Here is a 20,171-nt window from a genome sequence, read left to right as displayed (position 1 = left end):
TCAACTTCTCTCGTTTGCTCCTTTTAGTCTCATGCTCTGTCTTCCTCTGTCTCTGCCTCTTTCTGTGCTGTTTCTATCTTAGAATACCGATACTGACTAAGAATGTAGACAGAAAGCCGAGGCAAGCAAATGCTGGTGCATAATTCTGTCTTCACAGTATGCCACTCACCACTCACCCACTCAGGGTAAAAAAGAAGCTCCCACACTTTAGTCTGCTAGAAAAAGAAAATGGATAGACAGATTTCCATTGCCTTCTTTGTCAGGCCTATCCTTCCCGCGGCTGTTATCCCTAAAATACGAGGGGCTGTTCCAGTCACTTGGGTGCTTGCAGTCAGACAAGCGCAGACAGAAATACCAATACATGAACAGTGTGACAGGACGTTTGCATTGGTAGACAGACTGACAAACGGCATGACTGACAGAGAAACAGTCACCAAGCCCAGTCAATATGTTTCACAGCGGTTTCCTGCTCTGAATGATAAGCTGCCATTCACCACTGCTCCAAATGCAGTTCATTTCCAGGCCTAATCTGCAATGCATCAGGGGTTATCTCCAGGCACCCAGACACAGAATACCTGCAAGGGATTTTCAATCAGCCTCCCCCATATGTAATTAAATGGAAATAATTGCTTTCATTCCCTTTGTCATCTTTTTATTTCGTCAGCCTGCGCCACAGCGCTGAGGCCTGCGCACATGCACATTATTCTAACTGTCGCTACCTTTTCTTTTCTCCATTAACCACTCCAAAGTAATCTTTCCTTTTTCTTTTGTTGCCTTCTCTCATTTTCTAAAAGTAAGTGGGATTTCATCCTAAATGTGGTTGTCTGTCCTGTATGTGCTGTGTGTGCCGTAGGTAGGTGTGTTGCTGCCATCATCAGGCAGAAAGATAACGCTGCACTCTCTCCTAAGTCCTTAAATAGAACCTCTGCAATTCACAGTTTTCTCTTGCAAAACCAGGCTTAGTCCCTTTTCTCCCTAAATGAAGGTAACTTCATGCACTTCTCAAAATCCTTTCCACACCCAAACTACAGTAACTCTGGCCTTCTTTCCTGTTGTATCCTATTTTAATCCTTCTCTTCTTCATTCTCATCGTATTGCTGACTTTCCCCTTTTACTGTATCTTGTCTTGCTCCTCTGTTCTGTCCCTAAACTCGCTCTCTTGCTCCCTTATTCAGCTCAAGCAAAGTGAAGCCAACGCTGACACCAAAGAGAAGCTCCCTCTGCGACTTAGGATCTTTGAGAAGTTCCCCAACAGACCTCAGATGGTAAAGATCTCCAAGCTCCCATCTGATTTCACCGTGCCCAGGATCAGGTACGCAATCACAGGCAGACACACACTGAGTCAATTCACACTGCATATATTTTTTGAAAAACATATTTTGACCTAAATGTCTGTTGCGTCTAAGAATCATTTTGCAGTATAACATCCTCAGCCATTTTGATAAAAATAATTAAATCGCTGCTCTAAAAACAGGCCTATCTTGTCAAAAACTGTGTTGGCATGTACTAAGTGAACCATTTTATATTTCAAGCACCAGTAAGAGTTATGTTTTTGGCCCAACTAGAAGAAAAATTGGGTCATTAAATTGAGCTACAATATCCACCATGCACAGACAGACTACATCAATAGAGAATTAAGGGGAACAAAAACAAAGTTTTATTGAGTAGTAATTGCCAGATTATCGTGAAAGCAGCACAATAACAAGCACTAAAAGTATAAATGTTTTGATGTTGCCACCATTTTCCAGACAGGAAAGAATCAGGGACAAATCCCTCAGACTTGCTCCTAATACATAGTTAACAATAACATTGTGCAGTTCACATTATGCAGAGCTTAGCAGGAGAGCAGGTTTTAGCCAGAGAGCTGAACTGTGTCCAACACAGTGGACCTCATAATCAATTTTATCATTTAGTTGCTGATTAGTGCACAGCTGGGTCCTTCACTTCCCCCAGAAATCCCCTCTGCAAGCCCATCTGCTGCAGCAAGATCTTCCACTGACATAGTTTACTGCTGAACCACCGAGAAGTTCTGGCGTAGTAACACACGCAATGCAGTTCATCACATCGGTGTGTGCGCTGTTTGTCGTGTACTCTAGGGAGAGTTTTATGAAGCAGTTCATTGATCGTCAGCAGCAGGACACCAGTTGTTTATTCCGGCGTCTCCCCTCTGCTTCATCCTCCTCCTGTGACCACTCCAAACGCTCAGCCATTGAAGACAACAAGTATATTGACCAAAAGGTACTTTCACACACTCATTCTCTCACTCACTCTCTTTCTGTCTCTCCCTTTCTCTCTCTCACACACACACACACACACACACGGAAGGGAAACCACGGCGATGAAAAGTACAGTAGCAGCAGCAAATTGTCTCTAACGTTTGCAGTTGTGCGCGTGCAGTGTTTTTGGATGGTACAAAAGATTAAACAAACCAACTAATGGACTCTCACTATGGGCTCTTTCAGCTTCGCAGGTCAATATTTAGTATCCGAGCCCGTAACCTCTTGGAGAAAGAAACTACTATCAATAAAATCCTACGGTAAGACACATCTACAACCCCCCCCAGTAAGCATGGTGTCGGTAATTGGCAGGTCAGAGGAAATCTAGGTTAAAAATTTGGTTGGATTTATTGGTCACTATACTTCAGTGTGTGTGTTGTGCCTGCTCCACAATGACAGTTAGTCACTGAAATGCTGCTGACACAACAGTTTTATATAATCCAGATGTAAACATTTTGTTTTTCAGCCAAACCACTTACCCACTCTTACCCACTTGTGTAGTCTTTTGACCTGCACCTTCGAACAGCAGCTGTTTGTGTTCTTTTGTTATTAATCAGGAGATTTTGGATTGACGCCATTCTTGGAGACCCCAGCTAGATGTGTTTAGTATGCATCATCCACAGTCATGAAATACATCCCAGTCTTTGTGTGGGTGAAGGTAATAACGTGTGTGCATATTAGACATATCTCTGCTGTGACAACATTCTGGTATTGTTAATGCTTCTCCCTTTTGTCCCCCCCACACACACACACACACACACACACACAAAGACACACACAGCTCCTCTTCAGACTCATTTACTGTCGCGGTGAAGTAAATGGATAATTTGCTGTTCAGCATGGCAGAGCTGGCACTAAGTGTAGATTAGCTCGCCGGCACCGTGTCCAATCTGGCTCGCTCTCTTCCACCACCACCACCCCCACCACCCCCCACTCCCTTAGTCAGTCAGTCTGAAAGATAGACAGCATATCAGTAGTCATAACACGTTCTGTCTGGCCTGCCATCTTCCACACAAACACACAATTAGGCTCACTGTCGCACCAACATTGGCAAGTATACACACAGTCCAGCATACGCAGGCACTCATGCATGCTTACTGCCAATAAACAAGTAATCGCTCAGAGTCTCCATAAATGATTGAAGTACAGACACTGCTGGTGCCCACAGTGTCATTAACTCTGTTCTGGTACATGGCTCTGCTGTTAGCCAACACACAGGAACGCCCAGAGTCACACACACACACACACACACACACACACATACAGACTAAAGGAATGATAGGAAACTGGTTCAAAATGATAGTCTGGATCGCGGTGCAGAATAACAAAGACCAAGTACCTTATTAGGCAGGAAGATCAGCCAGATCAGGCTGAGTTGTGATTGCCAGCTGGTTATGTCACCCGCTAATATTCTTTAATTTAATCATTATATTGATCATGAGCAGAGAAAAAACATTTCTGTGTTTGTGTTTTCCCAGGGCTTGCACCAGACAGCGTATGCTAAGTGGATCCTTTGAAGGCCAGCCAGCCAAAGAGCGCTCCATACTCAGTGTCCAGCATCACATACGGCAAGAGCGCAGGTCTGCCAGCGAACGCACACAAACACACGCAAACAGAAATGCAACCTTGTGCAGTCTTATGTACCTAAACACTTCTGTGTAATACCTGGCAATCTTTGCGCCTGCAGATCTCTGAGACATGGCTCCACCAGCCAGAGGATCAGCAGGGGGAAGTCGCTGGAAACACTCACCCAGGATGTGAGCACAGACACACGAATACCGACAAAAATATTGTACTTGTATGTTCTCGGTAAAGCTGTTTAAACGAGGCTTTAGTTACTAATGTATTCTACCAATATTCCTGAAAACATCCAAGAAATTCAGCAAAACTTGTATTGTATTCTAACTTCATTGGCTGTTCTTTTTTTTCCCCCCAGCATTCCAGTACAGTACGTTATCGTAACGCACAGAGAGAGGACAGTGAGATCAAGATGATCCAAGAAAAGAAAGAGCAAGCTGAGATGAAACGGTATGAACACATACATTCACCTGCCTGTTAGGTACATTTCTGAGAAAAAAAACAGGTTTTTCACTCATGCCCACTGGTGTTTGTCCCATCTTTGTGCTTATCTGGTTGATCAGAAAAGTCCAGGAGGAAGAACTGAGAGAAAATCATCCTTACTTTGATAAGCCTCTCTTCATCGTGGGGCGGGAGCACCGCTTCAGGAACTTTTGCAGGATGATTGTTCGAGCTCGCTTCAATGCGTAAGATCAGTTTTATATCTGCATATTGTTAAGATAATGTTTTCAAGCCCCTCTAGGCTGAATGGTCTTTAGGGCCATGAGACTTTCAGCAATTGTAAGATGACAGCAGTGAAGTCGCCCACCATCTATTTATTTATACCACTGTTACTGTACCAATTTTTACAACGTTTTATCAGCACCAAGGACAAACGCTGCTTTTTGGTTGTTTTTTTGCATTTCCTGTCACTTTTCTACTCGCAATTTATTCTATTTGTATGAATACATATCTAGGTCCAAAACTGACCCCATAACAGGAGCAGTGAAGAACACCAAATACCACCAGCTGTAGTAAGTGTGATTAATTATTGATTTCTTCTCTCTATTGATCTGTTGGTTCTACAACCGTGAAATACTTATTAATTCTGTGGCTTAATTATCTGCCTGTTGTGCCTTCCCAAAATTGTGGTAAGGAATGAAAATTGTGAAGTGAAGAGCTGTGAAATAGATTTCACCCATTATGCAACCTGATTGTAATTCAGCCGAGCACAGAGTCTGATTATTAAAGTGAGCGGCAGCCCTTTGTATCAGATACTGTTGGTGCCGAGGGATTATTACTGACTACCTGCTGTAGAACAGATTGGTCTGCTCACACACACACACACACACACAGATTTATTCACTCTCACTTTTTGATACCTCTCCTCACGTATCCTACCTTTCTCTTTGTCCGCACCCATCTCTTTATCTTGAATTATCCTCGAGTATTTTGCCGGTTTCCAAATCGAATAGCTTTCTCGACCTACTTACGCTGAATATACTACTTCTCTGTGCAGATTCTAAAACTGACTGTGTTAATATGTGTGCCTCTGCAGTGATCTTCTGGGCCTTGTCACCTATTTGGATTGGGTTATGATTGTGGTAACCATCTGCTCCTGCATCTCCATGATGTTTGAATCACCCTTCACCAGGGTCATGTATGTCCCCATGCTGCAGGTATTGAGAGCAGATGGATGAATGGCTGAACGAACGAACGAGTGAGCGGGCACCTGATTGGACAGATGTTCTTACGCACACGCTCTCTGTTTCAGATCGGGGAGTATGTGTTTGTGATCTTTATGAGCATCGAGCTCAACCTGAAGATCATGGCCGACGGTCTGTTTTTCACCCCCACCGCCGTCATCAGAGACTTTGGAGGAGTCATGGACATCTTCATCTATCTTGTGAGGAATCTCATCCAATCTGAAGGCTGCTTCACTTAAACACAGAAAGTGATATTATCGTAATGGATGAATCACGCTGGAAAAAGTCCCTGAAAAGAGACCAGTCACATGTCACATGGCTTATTTGAATAGTAGAAAATGGCTATAAAAAGCTCACTATAATCATTTATTAGCTTTTTAAAACAACTCAATTTCTTATCTGCCTCTAATTTGTATGCAGATGATGCAAAAGTCTAATTTAGTCCGTGTTTAGTGGTGTTGAAGTAGAACATGACAGGGAATGCACCGGTTGTTGCTGCGAAGCAACGATGTCCTCTAACAATCACCGCTGCCCTTCTGTGGCTCTCCCGTAGGTGAGTCTGATCTTTCTGTGCTGGCTGCCTCCTGACGTCCCTCCTGAGTCTGGGGCTCAGCTGCTGATGATGCTGCGCTGCCTTCGTCCGCTCAGGATCTTCAAGCTGGTACCCCAGATGAGGAAGGTGGTGCGGGAGGTTCTGAAAGGATTCAAGGAGATTTTCCTGGTCAGTGGGCAGCATTTTAGAAACCCTTTAACCAAGTTGTGTGAGGTAGAATAGTTCAAATACTAAATACAGCTTTCAAGCATTAAAGTTATTCTTTATTTCCGATATTGGGGCGAACTACGTATTACATTTACTCAACTGAGAGAAGGTTTTATATTAATTAGAAAATAGAATTAATTTTCGTCCCTTTCGATGTGCACTACATACAGATAACTGTCTTTCCTCACTGTTTGGCTCACCTCCAGCCACCTTATTCTGGAGAAAGGAAATAATTAGAAACCTATTATTAACCCTTATTATCTGTGTTTTCCATATCTTGTAGATGGTTATTTGTTTACATTTCATTTCAGGGCATGTTAACATTAAACATAATTTGCTTAATAGGCTTTGGAAAAGGGTTGGCAGTAATCACGATTTATAGTGCATGGCTTAAAACAAGGAAAAATACAACCAGGGCTTGTGCACTACGGTATCTTACTCATCTTTATTGGATTGTGCTCTTGTTGTTATTACATTCTTGCTTACCTTTTGCTTTGCCCGCTACAGATTTTATTATGTTATCCGAAGCTTGCAATAGTTACTTATTCTCTCTTGGTCTGACCTGGATTTTCCTCGGCTTCCTTAGTTTGCTCTCTAATCTCACAGGCTTGGATAATGTTGAACCGTCTGCCTTAAACTCTTGATTGATTCTCCTGCAGGTTTCCATTCTGCTCCTCACACTAATGCTGGTGTTCGCGAGCTTCGGAGTTCAACTGTTTGCCGGAAAGCTTGCCAAGTGCAACGACCCCCATATCCTTAAACGGGTACAGCAAGAAACATAATCTCCTCACTAAACCTCCCCCTCCAATTCCACACTCCCCGCAGAGAAGCACAGGCTGAATAGATACAAGGGGTTTCCTCAGTCAAATCAATAATCCAGTATTTCCTTTTATCCCACTTTCTTGGCAACAGTCATTCTGCTTCTTTCAGCTTGTGCCATAGCAGACCATTCATTATATAGAAAATCCTTCACAGATGTTTTTACAGTATAATGCTCAAACAGGTCGTCTAAGGAGAATCTTAGTTTAGTGGGAACGTGCTGATATTTATTGTGAATTAATATAAATAATAAATTGTCTTCAATTTAATTGGCGTGTAAATTCTTTACAATAAGCTTAGGTAAATAAATTGAATTGAATTGAATTAAATAGCCTAGCAAATGAAATGTCTGAGTTGTTCTTTTCCTGTGTTATTGCTGCTCTAACGGTTGCACCCGTCTCTGTATTGCTGTGATGTATGTTGTTTCTTACAGGACGACTGTCACGGTATATTCCGAATTAATGTCAGTGTTTCCAAAAACCTCAACTTGAAACTGAAGGCTGGAGAGAAGAAACCTGGTTTTTGGGTTCCAAGAGTCTGGTACAGCTGCTTGTTTTGTTTTTTTTGTTATTTGTTTGCTTGAATTGTTCTTCTAAAGCCAGAGATTGACAAATCCATTGTGTCCTTCCTCAGGGCCAACCCTCGTAATTTTAACTTTGACAATGTGGGAAATGCCATGTTGGCTCTGTTTGAAGTGCTGTCACTCAAAGGCTGGGTGGAGGTCCGAGATGTCATTATTCACCGCGTTGGACCGGTACTGATCCTGGCCTCACTTTACCTTTCCATCACCTGCATTGAAGTGTTTTTTCTTTCACTACTGAGTCATCCATCATAAGAACCCTGCAACGGTTTAAATACCTCTGTTTTTGCAGATCCACGGCATCTACATCCACGTCTTTGTGTTTCTGGGATGCATGATCGGGCTCACTCTCTTTGTTGGCGTCGTCATTGCAAATTTCAACGAGAACAAGGTAAGAGCCGCACATGAAGATACAGCCCCCTTCAATTTAAAGATCCTTGTGGTGTTTTTACTATTATATGGCAGTAATGAGACTAGAGAAATAGACAGTAAAGGCCAAATTCTAGTGAACCACACACATGAAGATGCAGCTCCCTTCTATTTAAAGATCCTTGTGGTGTTTTTACCATTATATGGCAGTAATGAGACTAGAGAAATAGACAGTAAAGGCCAAATTCTAGTGAACCAGTGAATTGCTGACTGGCTACCAAAAACACCTCCTCCAGGATTTAAGCGTTTGTTAAGTGCTTTGTCTCCCTCCACCAGGGCACTGCTCTCCTAACAGTGGACCAGAGGAGATGGGAAGATCTGAAGAGTCGACTGAAAATAGCCCAGCCGCTCCACCTGCCCCCTCGCCCAGGTGCTCGCACACAAAATAGAGCACAAACCCAAACGCCAAATGCTCTGGCAAGAATCCTGTAATACAAAGCATCAGTATCAAGCACAACATTATGAAAGTCACGTCTTTACCCCATTCCCTGATTGATCAGGAGGCGTGTGTGTGCTTGTGTGTGTGTGTGTGTGTCTGTGTGCCTGTGCATTGTTAAGTAGCGCCTGCAAGATTAATCCATATTTAATAGTCCTTATTTTTCATTGAGGATTGATGCCTTGAGGAATTCATCATGATACCCAAATGATGTCTAGCCCAGTGATGAAAAAGCTGAATAAGAGGACAGATAACGCAAATGGCTCAGACACTGAATTATGCATGTCACAGCCTTCTACGCAAGATGTGTTTTCTGAATGTATCCAATTTTCACACCTCTGTTGAAGTAAACTACCAGCTTTCTCCATATATTTGCATTTATGGACGAGCAGTAACTGGCTGAATGTTGAGTTTACTTACATTGTACACGCAGTCAATCATCATACTGCTATTGACCGCAATTCCCCGTGGCTATACTGTACATCTACACTGTTGCTCTTCCGCTTGAGATTAGAGTCGTGAGAATAGTTGGAGTGCCTCGGAGGCAGTGTGGGAAATTGCCTGTTAGTACAGTTGAGGCTGAGAACTAACAGAAAATCAATGGCTTCAGTTTTAGTCAGCAGTGCCGCTGACACCAGCAGTATCAACCTGACTTTGATCCACATCCAAAGGCCCTCGGCACTGGCGCGACTCACTCACTACTGGCAGATCATTACAGCACTGACTTGGCCTTTACTCACACGGTCCCGCTCAAAGTACTTGCAAAAATTGTCTCTGTGGTCAGCTGTCATATGTAATCACAGAGCGTGCCACGGGATGCACTAATGTTACATTTCTATTTCATGTTTATTAGACACTAAACTGGCTGCTTTGAAGTGGACATCAGGGACAGCGAAGCAGGGATTTACAACGAGGATCTGTTCTAACAAGGATTTTTTTTTGTGATAAGGATAAAATATTACAACATTCTTCATATTCATAATTAGAATACAGCGATGTGTAATAACCACTTAAGAGCTTAAAAGATAAGTGCATGTGAATGGAGAAATACACTGTTGCCGTCCTCCTGGGAGCCAAGTTTAATTTTTGTTTAATGAGACTCTGAAATACTGAGTCTCTTTTTGAAGCCAGTGATGTTACAACACTCTCACTGCGCAATATGCAAAACTTGTAAAGTCAGCGCACGTTTGCACTATCAGTGTTAGTGTCCTGCCTTATCGGGACATAAATACGTCTACCTGTGTGTGTGTGTGTGTGTGTGTGTGTGTAGTTCTACTTGCTATGAGCAATTGCTATTGCTATTAACAGAGTGAGGACGTTTTTTGCGAAGTGAGGACATTTTGGCTGTTAATCACACCTTCAGAGGACTCTTTTAAGGTTAAGACTTGGTTTTAAGGTTAATGTTAGAGTGAGGTGTAGGGTAGGGGTGGGGTTAGGCATTTAGCTGTGATCACACTGATAGGAACACCTAAGCAGTCCATTGGTGCCATCTGCAGGACAGTAAGAGATACTACCACAGATTCCAGCCTCAGCTGACTGCTACAGACAGTTCAGACATTCAAATTTGATCACTGATGTATCAGAAAGGACCCATCTGACTTTATGAAAACGTTCAACGATTTCCACAGAGACATTTTGGCATCAATACGTATCTGTTTCTCAATCTGTCTGGCAGAAAACGGGGGTTTCCGGGCCAAGATGTATGACATTACTCAGCATCCCTTCTTCAAACGGGGCATTGCTGTGCTGGTGTTGGCACAGTCAGTGCTGCTGTCAGTCAAGGTAAAGCTGCATCATGTTATTTCATGTATGTATGCGTCTTATTTATTTTTTTTTGTGTATCTCCTGTGGCTTATTTCTTTTACAAGTACAATGAATTGATTTATATTATTTTTAAATTGGAATATGCTTATAAATGTAAACGTGTGAAGTGACTTACATATTTATTTATTGATTTATTTGACACATATGTGAATTTGCTCTTCTCCAGTGGGACGTAGGCGACGAACGCAATGCAACATTTCCTCTTGCCACCATGTCGGTTGTCTTCACTTTAATCTTTGTACTAGAGGTGAGCCTGTTCTCCTGTCTACTCATTCATCAGTTTCAAGGTTTCACTTTGGTTGCCTCCTTTGGGTACAGACGTCCGTCTGATGTTACTTGCTGCTGCTGTTACCCAGGTGACCATGAAGCTGATAGCCATGTCTCCGGCTGGTTACTGGCAGAGCCGACGAAACCGCTACGACCTGCTGGTCACATCACTGGGTGTCATCTGGATAGTCCTGCACTTTTCCTTAACGGTTAGATGAATTAATATCAAAATAACGGAACATTTTAGGAATTCTGATTAAATCAATATCACGTGTTTTGAATTTTGGCTAATACCAGTCAAACAACTATATCGTTTCCCCCTCTAGAATGCATATACCTACATGATGGGGACATGTGTGATTGTCTTCAGATTCTTCACAATATGTGGGAAGCATGTGAGTACATTTGCGTCCAAGAACATTCTCAATTCACTGCATTTTGCCAAAAAAGTGTATTGTAACAGCAAAATATGCTTCTGACTTCCATCTGTGTGTGATGAATAAAGGTGACCCTGAAGATGCTGCTGTTGACTGTGGTAGTCAGCATGTACAAGAGCTTCTTCATCATTGTGGGCATGTTCCTACTTCTCCTCTGCTACGCATTTGCTGGCGTAGTTCTCTTTGGAACTGTCAAATATGGAGAGAACATCAACCGGTAAGGATTATATCTTCTATTTATTCTCCAGCCCGTACCCTTTTATAATGTGGTTTGTTCCTGCCGGTGAGCACTGCAGGCTGTATGCAGTAGATACTGTAAAACACATCTTTATGGAGTTATCTGATTTTGTTTGTCTCCCCTAATCGCAGGCATGCCAACTTCTCCACAGCCGGCAAGGCTATCACTGTTCTGTTCCGTATTGTCACAGGGGAAGATTGGAATAAAATCATGCACGACTGCATGGTAAGATGGGCTGCAGGTCAAACGCACATTCCTGCAGACAAAAGAGCAGATCATCAATCCCCAATCTGGACAAATACTGTATATTGTTTACATTGTGTGTTTTGTTGAAAGGGTCGCTTCACCTCAATTTTCAGCCCCTGCCTCTGTACAATGGAGGCGAATAAATGGATTTTTGTTTGCGGTGCTCACGGCGAAATTAACACTTTGTTCAGTTCCGCCCTGTTTGTCAGCAGATTTCATTAGAACCACTTTCGAGCAAAGAAATGTCCCCAGTAAAACTGCTGACATGGCTAAATATAAGTAACTTTTTTTTTATTCCCAGATGAACTGACCCTTTAGTGTGTCATGATATGTTATGATATATGTTAGTGCCTCATTCATGGATGCAAATTATGTATATGAATTTTTCCTGTCCCCAGGTTCAGGCCCCATTCTGCACCCCGGACAAACATCGCTACTGGGAGACTGACTGTGGCAACTATGCTGGAGCACTTATCTACTTCTGCTCTTTCTATGTCATCATAGCCTACATCATGCTCAATCTACTTGTAGGTCAGTGTTAAGCTCTATTTGTGGGGACCACATCTTGGTTTACACAGTTTCATTATGGGAGGCTCACCTTCAGTTTGGGGACAGAAGGTAACCCATCACATTTTTAGGGTAACACTTTAAGTAAGGCTCAGGCAAACTTTCAAGGGAATTAATATAAATGCAACATCCTTGGTGACAAAAACAGGTGCACATGCATAAAAGCCACTTGAAAGGATGCCAAGCTTGTGCTTTGACAACAACAAGGCCTCTATTCAATTTCTGCCTCATGTTACACAAGACCGCAGAGCTCATAAAGCACACTTAAGTGTCATTTTGACATCTCTCCAAAGACACGGCAGAGAGTTTATTACAGCGTATTATCAGCACAATAATCATACTCCTTCACATGTCAGAGGCCACCATATAAGAAGAGCGCGAGAGGTAGAATGACATGGCAGAAAAAAAGGGAAGGAGTTGCAGCAGAATCAAAACGAGCACGAGTTTTAGATAAGAAGCAAACCATCTCTCTACTTAAATGTGATCTACATTGTGTGTTCTCTGGTTGTGTGGTCTTTATCTTCATCATTCATATTTGTATAGGCTGTAATTTTGTCCGGAAAGACACAGACGGTGAAGCATAAACCACAGATACTTATTATATTGTGAGAGGCACCACTGACCTTTCGCAAATAACACTCTTTATGGAACAAATCAGGGTTTAAATTCACACATACAAAAGAAGCAATGTATGAAAACAAGAGCAAGAGTCACTGTTGAATAAAAGTAAACTAGAGGACAGAGTGGAAAAATAACATCAGAGCTATAGCCCTCTTACTTGAACTCATGAGAGTGAGATTTAATGGGATTCATTATTATAACGGTTGGGGTCTCACTTAACCCATTATTGTGGTATGATTCATTCAGTCTCCCAGAAGCCTGCACTGTTTATTCATGGCACCGTAAAATAAATATTTAGAAGTCTAAAGGACAGCAGAACAACTTTGCCATACAAACAATGATTGATGCATATTAAAATGAAAACTTCATAGATGTTGCTATTACGGAATAATTGCAGCTGTATTAATATCTCTTGGCATTGCTGCAGCCATCATCGTGGAGAACTTTTCTCTGTTCTACTCCACCGAGGAGGACCAGCTGCTGAGCTATAATGACCTGAGGCACTTCCAAATCATCTGGAACATGGTGGATGACAAACGGGAGGTGAGAAATCAGCAGTAGGAGAGAGGATGAGGGCACAGCAGAGGGGAGAGGATGACGATCATACGTCTGTGAGCAAAGGATAATATGGAGAAGATAAAAGGCGGATGAGTGCTAATGAGAAGGGCTGAGGGGAATGAAGTATGGCACTGGGTAATAGGAGTAAAAGTAGAACAGTGGATTAAAAATGTAGACCCACATCCCATTTATCCATGATGTCACCCAGATGGACTGTGGCTTTTCTTTTAAATCTTTTGTGCAAGTACAGTTATAACATACAGAACAATGTATATTACCTACAGCACATATACATACATGTATGTATATATATATACGATCCCACGCCAACCCTGTGGTCTGACCTCTCATATCAAACCCAAGGCTCTTCTCCCTACTCCCACCCACCCAGCCCAAAAAATAGAAAAAGGGTCATTAAGGGTTTTTTACTCTCAGGCTGAAAAGAAAGCACGTAGATATAAGTGAAGATTATTCTTTCCCAAAGTTTTTGCAAAGCTTTTGAGGGCTCTTCTTCAGGTGAATTAAGTGTTAAGCTGCACATTAAGTCATAATTCATGTCTGCTGTGTGAGATTTGAGCCGAATCACTCTTGAAAATAATAAGCAAACAGAGTAGAGAAAAGCTACAGCCTCGTGTTTTGAATTTGGTATATTAGACTCATTATTGATTACAACAAGGGCAGTAAGAGGATTCAGTTCTAGTTTGTTCAAAAAACTGATTAAAAAAACTACGGTCTTCAATAAAGGTCTTGAAGAATTAAAAAAGAAGGCATGAGTGTTAATATCATAGACGTCAGTCAGGCTGCTCCTTCATGAATAACTGTTCCTTCCATGGCTGATTCCTCAGGGTGTAATCCCAACATCCAGGGTGAAGTTTCTGCTCCGTCTCCTCCGAGGCAGGCTGGAAGTGGACCTGGACAAAGACAAGTTGCTGTTTAAACACATGTGCTATGAGATGGAGCGACTGCATAGTGGAGGGGATGTGACCTTCCACGATGTGCTCAGGTGACCATGAAACATCCATTTGAATTTAGTATCTCAACTAGGGAAGATATTTTTCCCTTTCTGTCCAACTGAAATTATGGCCCAAGGAATCGTCACTGGAGGAAGTGAAACCTCTGCACAGGGGGTAGCAAATAGAAAACCTGATTCTAAAGAGAAGTTGAGAGCGTCCTCAATACCTTGTCTCCTGCTATTTGAAAACAAATAATGTGGGATCTCATAGTCACCACATCCTGTTATTTCAGGGTTTAGAGGTCTTTAAACTTCCATTAGGTTTATAAGGTTTAGTGCGGCTGCTGACTTGTACAGCTTTACTTGTGTAAGTAGTGTATTTTTGCTTTAAAGCTCTGATATTTTTTGATTTTAAGAGACCAGATTAATATTCCACTAAATATGTCCCTCTTTTGGCTGTGTGTCTCTGTGTATGGGATTTGTTGAACGTGTGTGTGTGTGTGTGTGATTCTGTGTGTGTGTGTGTGCAATCATACAGCATGCTGTCGTATCGCTCAGTGGACATTAGAAAGTCTCTCCAGCTGGAGGAGCTGTTGGCCAGGGAACAGTTGGAGTACACCATTGAAGAAGAGGTTGCCAAACAGACCATACGCATGTGGCTCAAGAAGTGCCTCAAACGCATCCGCGCGGTTAGTCTCACCACAGAAAACACACAAACATGCCTCATGAAGGCACACCGATTCCCAGAGTATTTTACAGAGACACTTGTTCCGTATGTCTCGGCACACTACAATACCGCACGCTGACCACATGTGTCCGTGTGCACTTGCAGAAACAGCAGCAGTCCTGTAGCATCATCCACAGCCTCAGAGAGAGCCAGCAGCAGGAGCTGAACCGCTTCCTCAACCCGCCCAGCATAGAAACCACCTTGCCAAGTGAGGACCACAATACTAACAACCCAGACAACCCTTCGCAGCCTGAGGTAAAGCCCCGCATCCATACCAGCACTGCATACACACTCACACATGCTCACAGCTTGATATATAGCAAGCACATCATATAATCTGCAGGTGTGCACTTGCACTGGTAAAACAAAGGATATACTCTTTGTTTAGATGAGTGGTCTCCAGCAGCTACTGAGCCCCACGTTGTCAGACAGAGGAGGCTACAGGCAGGACTCTTCAGACCTGGGGAGACCACAGAGGAAGCTGGGACAGTGGCGGCTACCTGCAGGTGTGTAGCTATGCTCTGTACACTGTCACTGTTGCAAGTGGAACAATTCTCTAGAGGATGTTCTTTTAAAAGTGATTTTCCACTGGAACAAATCTTTACTCAAGTGTATTGCTCTGCCGTGGAAAACCAGGGCTTAATGTGACCTCATTTTATTTACAAAAGCAGCCTGGCAAGAGGCAAAGAAGAAGCGAAGACGTGCAGGTTCGCGTGACAAAGAGTCAGGCTGTGAAAACTCTGTTCTTTGTGTGTGTTGTGTCAGGTCGCACAAGTGTCAAGTCCATGGTGTGTAAGATGAACCCTGTCAACGACGAGGCTTCCTCGGGGTCAGAGGTAAAGAAGTGGTGGACCCGCCAGCTCACTGTGGAGAGCGACGAGAGCGGCGACGACCTCATCGACATTTAGAGATCGAGGCGCGGCACATCACGCCGTTTTTTTGCAGATGAGCTGGGAAGCTTGCTGGCTGACTCCAAGTTGTCTCGCATTCCTCGTGCTCTCCCCTGATCGATGAAAACAACGCTTTTCTAACCTCTTTTTCTAACCTCCAGGTTCAGAACTGTTCAGTACATTAAGCTGTGCGTGCAGGTTATCGATGAGACAGTTGTTGAGCAGCCGTTTTGCAGTGATGAGTTCATGCCTCTGGTATGAGTGTTACTTTTCCTCTGTGATTTCAACTCGTTATTATTACTGAGTTTTTCTATGCAGGCATATATGGTGTTACAGCAGACTGTGCAGCAAACGACATAAACGACGTGAAGCAACAGGCTGCTGCCGTATGTGTTTTCCACTGTTCTGCTTCATGCCAACACACAAAACCGCTAATTGTGTTGACACGGCTACAATAATCTGTGACGTCCTTTCATGTCGATGCTTTGTCTCTGTTCTTCTGTTTTAGTCCGTGTGTCCGATCATGTCTTCAGTATTTATCGTATGAATACCGATTTTCATATCGTCACTTTATACTTAAACCAGGCCCCTTGTTCTTGTTGGTAGAACAAGCAAATGAAAGAAACTTTTAGATTTATGACTGTGAATGTACTTTAAAGTTAAATCTATCTCATGTATTTGTGTGGAATTAAAACATGAAATATTTTGTAAATTATTATAAATCCTTAGCTTTATCAATTACTTGGTTACTCTAATAAAGGCCTACACTGCTTAGGCATTTACGAGCAAAAAGAATTGTCAGATTTCATTTTCTTTACAATCATAGTTTGAGCAAACATTTCCACACCACATCACAATAAGAGAATTTAAAATCCGTAAGAACATTTCCCCCAAATATATTCATATACATAATGTTAGAAATATTAATTATAAAGAAGCACATCCTCCCTGTCCAACAACCATGCACCTCCAAATATGGTGATTTTGAATATTTCAGATTAAAACCTGGTCATGAGAAATAAAATGTATATAATATCGTATGTGAATGTATAGCCTGTATTACTTACCTGTATTTCCCTTTAGAAAGTCAGCTAAGTAATTCAATTCAATTTATGAGGAATTTAATTACTCGTCTATGAGTAAAAAAAAAAAACAAACAAAGCATGGGATTAGACTAACGAAGGGGGTAAGTGAGTGGACATATGCTGTTTAATGATTCTCCTCACACACATCTGCTCAGATCAAACACTCAGTGCAGTCTCCATCCCCTGTCTGGATAACACTGCCATCTCCTGGTTACACGCTGAGCTGCTCTGATAAGCTGTTGAGTATTTCTTTTTGACTGTGTGGTGCCAACTTTGTTGTTTCCATTTCTTCCTATGCATGACAGTGACCGAAGGAGACTTGACTCAGTTCTGAGGCTGTGGTGCAGCCCTGTTACTTCTGACTATGATATATTGTGCAGTTGTTTTCCTCCTCTTTAGCCTGCTCTCTGTTGAGTCAGTGCTTATCGGTGCCTGGCACTTTCTCCATTTCACAGAGATGACCGATGATGACAGTCCTGTCGTCTGCCATGAGCGGCTTGCTGTGGATCTAGATGAGCTCAGTTTCTAACCAGCCATCCAGGTCAGCGTGAGTCTGCTTTCCACAGAATGAAATGTAGTTGATCCTTTACACAGCCACTGTGAGTACACATACACCCACTCACAAAACATAGAGGTATGTGGATTAGCCTCTCATTTTATCCTCTTGTGTTCCTTGATTATGTACTTCTTTCTAGTTAACTCATCAGACAATCACTCCGAGTTAGATTTGAGCTAATTGACTAATGCGCTCAACTGCCGGCTGCAGCTAAAGCATTTTCCCTTAACAAGGGGCCTTGTTAGATACGGAATTAGCCCATTAGAAGAGACAGGGTCTTCTTGTCCATTCAAAAAGCCCAGTAAGTTTCACAGTTGATGGAGTGTATGTGGGGTTGGCTGAATAATGAATGTGAGGCAAAGCAGAGAGGGTATAGAGAATCGGCTGCCTGTGGGACGCCTACTTGCTCTATAGAAATCATTACTTACTCACACATTCCAGTCTCTCGATGACTGAGTGCTCCCCCCGACATATGGTCCTGTAGGGAAACAGTGTGACATCAGCCCTCTTGCCAATCAAATGTCTCTAATTTCTCTTTTCTCATTTTTTTCTTCTTCTCAACCATCGCCTCTTAAGCCTCACTTAGCTCAGAACTAGCTCATCAAAGGGCTTTTCTCTTTTTTCTCATTTTCGCCCTGCGTGGTAGAACACTTTTTTGTCTTTTAATTGCCTCTGGATCACACTGGCTCTTACAGGGCCTGTTGTTTTTACCCTCTCTATTGTAATTTGCCCATCTCTCCCCTGTGCATGTCCACTGCTTATTTAGGGCACTAATTGAAGCACTTCAGTAATTGAGGAGGAAGTTCTTAAGAGCAGAGGGAGTGGGAGAGCCTAAGTTGAGATTACCTGTAATTAAAGTACATGATGGCTTTGATGGTTTGGTCCCCTCCTGTTGAGAAGTTGCCTTCAAACCCTGGCAGCAGCTGCAGCATCAGATAGAGGAGAAAATGCCACCACCACACACACACACACACACACACACACACACACACACACACACACACACACACACACACACACACACACACACGAATGCAAATACAGCATAGATGACAGACTGAAATTCTTACATAAAAGAGACACACACACACACACACACACACACACACACACACACCCACCACATGCTGTACTCCACCAGTGCAGCTGTTGATGGCTGTCCACACAGTTAATCCAGTGCCGGTTCTGGGGGAGGAATTGTTGGAAAGTAGATATAATTTAGGGCACACTTGTCACCCTTCTTTAGAGAGTCTGAATTAACAACCCTGAGATTTCACATGGAGACGTTGTGACCAATCTGACTATTAAGCAAACGGAAGTGGTTAGATTCCTCACCAACCTCTGATTTGCGAATTTCAAAACTTTCCACAGGAGCAAAAAGGATACTCAATGCTTGGTTCACGTTCGTCCTGCATCTACCGCCCATCTTGTCCCTGCGTGGATTTTTCACCTGCTGGTATGGATGTACCATAATGACAGAGAAAAACACAGGACCACAAAATTATACACCCATTCCTTCACCCATATAGAAACTTGACTACAAACCTTGACACGCAGTGAGCAAAGACCTGAGACCAGACCAAAGAGAAGAGCACGGTACACCCAGTTATGTGTGCCTCAACAGTAAGACTAATTACAGTAAATATGAGGGGAAGCAGGCTAAAAGCTTTCTCTCACAGAGCTCCTCGTGGCTATTGTGCCTTGTAGACATTACTGAGAGTGTCTGTCTGCAGCCTTGAGCAATTAAGGGACACAGACGGGTTAAACCTCATAAGGAGGCCATTGTTGCTCGAAGCAAAAATGATGCGTATTTCAAAAAATGCACAGTGTAATCGAGCGTGTAAATTTGTGCGCTGGTGGCTAGTCATTTATCTTTTTGCTAAGTGACTACTTAACAAAATGTGATGAAGCTTGTTGAATGAAGACACCTTTTTTTTTTTATAGATGTTTTTTTTTTTTTTTTCTGAAAATTAATATTCTACTTTCATAAGCGTGCTCTCTCTTTGAGATCCTCGTTGTTAATCTTTGTCTCCATTCCACACATTCTTGGCCTCACAAATAAGGCGGCGGCCGTGCAAATTAGCCGCCTGCATCTCATGTCAACATCCACCCCAGGTCTAGGCCTGATCCTGTCCCTGTGTTTTGAAACAGATGGCTACTACTACAATAAAAAAGTAGCAAATTATTTTAGCAGCAGGCGGCAAAAGCAATTAACAACTGGCATAATGTGTTGATTAAAATCCATTCCAGTCTCAATGAAGGGAGGAAAAAACTCCCATTTTCCACGTCAGTTGGCGTACGTCCACTGCTCAGAGTACGCTGACCTTGACCTGACCACAGCTGTCGTTCATTTCAGACCCGTACGTGATTCTGTGACCTCATTCACTTGCCGTCGTCGTGAGTATGCAGCAAACAATCCCAATCTTTTTGCTGATGTAGTACAAATGAGCCTAATCCATGTTTAGTTAATGTCTTCGTGAAATTAAATGAATCTTTTTTTTTCCCCAAATGTGAACTTTAAAGATGCTTAGATAAACTTCTTACTGCTGTGAGACAGTATATCTGTCTTAGTAGTACTGTATATCTGTCATTTACATTAAATCCATTAATGGTGAGATAAAATTGCTTCAGTTCAAACTC

General features: G+C 42.5%; 1 protein-coding gene across 1 annotated transcript in view; it reads left to right on the top strand.

The window, feature by feature from the left end:
- The window catches only part of nalcn (sodium leak channel, non-selective), a 60,683-nt gene extending 44,177 nt beyond the window's left edge, over positions 1 to 16,506 (top strand). The window contains exons 16-44 of the mRNA XM_070837822.1: positions 1,176 to 1,312; positions 2,097 to 2,238; positions 2,463 to 2,536; positions 3,755 to 3,856; positions 3,964 to 4,033; positions 4,213 to 4,304; positions 4,418 to 4,540; positions 4,811 to 4,867; positions 5,392 to 5,512; positions 5,608 to 5,739; positions 6,093 to 6,260; positions 6,959 to 7,063; positions 7,552 to 7,658; positions 7,752 to 7,872; positions 7,991 to 8,089; positions 8,404 to 8,497; positions 10,239 to 10,345; positions 10,554 to 10,634; positions 10,744 to 10,863; positions 10,981 to 11,049; positions 11,160 to 11,308; positions 11,461 to 11,554; positions 11,974 to 12,106; positions 13,191 to 13,306; positions 14,167 to 14,324; positions 14,812 to 14,962; positions 15,106 to 15,255; positions 15,389 to 15,506; positions 15,766 to 16,506. Coding sequence (XP_070693923.1) covers positions 1,176 to 1,312; positions 2,097 to 2,238; positions 2,463 to 2,536; positions 3,755 to 3,856; positions 3,964 to 4,033; positions 4,213 to 4,304; positions 4,418 to 4,540; positions 4,811 to 4,867; positions 5,392 to 5,512; positions 5,608 to 5,739; positions 6,093 to 6,260; positions 6,959 to 7,063; positions 7,552 to 7,658; positions 7,752 to 7,872; positions 7,991 to 8,089; positions 8,404 to 8,497; positions 10,239 to 10,345; positions 10,554 to 10,634; positions 10,744 to 10,863; positions 10,981 to 11,049; positions 11,160 to 11,308; positions 11,461 to 11,554; positions 11,974 to 12,106; positions 13,191 to 13,306; positions 14,167 to 14,324; positions 14,812 to 14,962; positions 15,106 to 15,255; positions 15,389 to 15,506; positions 15,766 to 15,908 — 3,333 coding nt within the window. The 3' untranslated portion in view covers positions 15,909 to 16,506. The remainder of the gene's footprint in view (positions 1 to 1,175; positions 1,313 to 2,096; positions 2,239 to 2,462; positions 2,537 to 3,754; positions 3,857 to 3,963; positions 4,034 to 4,212; positions 4,305 to 4,417; positions 4,541 to 4,810; positions 4,868 to 5,391; positions 5,513 to 5,607; positions 5,740 to 6,092; positions 6,261 to 6,958; positions 7,064 to 7,551; positions 7,659 to 7,751; positions 7,873 to 7,990; positions 8,090 to 8,403; positions 8,498 to 10,238; positions 10,346 to 10,553; positions 10,635 to 10,743; positions 10,864 to 10,980; positions 11,050 to 11,159; positions 11,309 to 11,460; positions 11,555 to 11,973; positions 12,107 to 13,190; positions 13,307 to 14,166; positions 14,325 to 14,811; positions 14,963 to 15,105; positions 15,256 to 15,388; positions 15,507 to 15,765) is intronic.
- Positions 16,507 to 20,171: the final 3,665 nt, after the last annotated feature.

This window comes from Pempheris klunzingeri, chromosome 10 (genome assembly GCF_042242105.1).
Source record: "Pempheris klunzingeri isolate RE-2024b chromosome 10, fPemKlu1.hap1, whole genome shotgun sequence".
In the NCBI taxonomy this organism is placed as follows: Eukaryota; Metazoa; Chordata; class Actinopteri; order Acropomatiformes; family Pempheridae; genus Pempheris; species Pempheris klunzingeri.
This window is presented reverse-complemented; position numbering and strand designations above follow the sequence as displayed.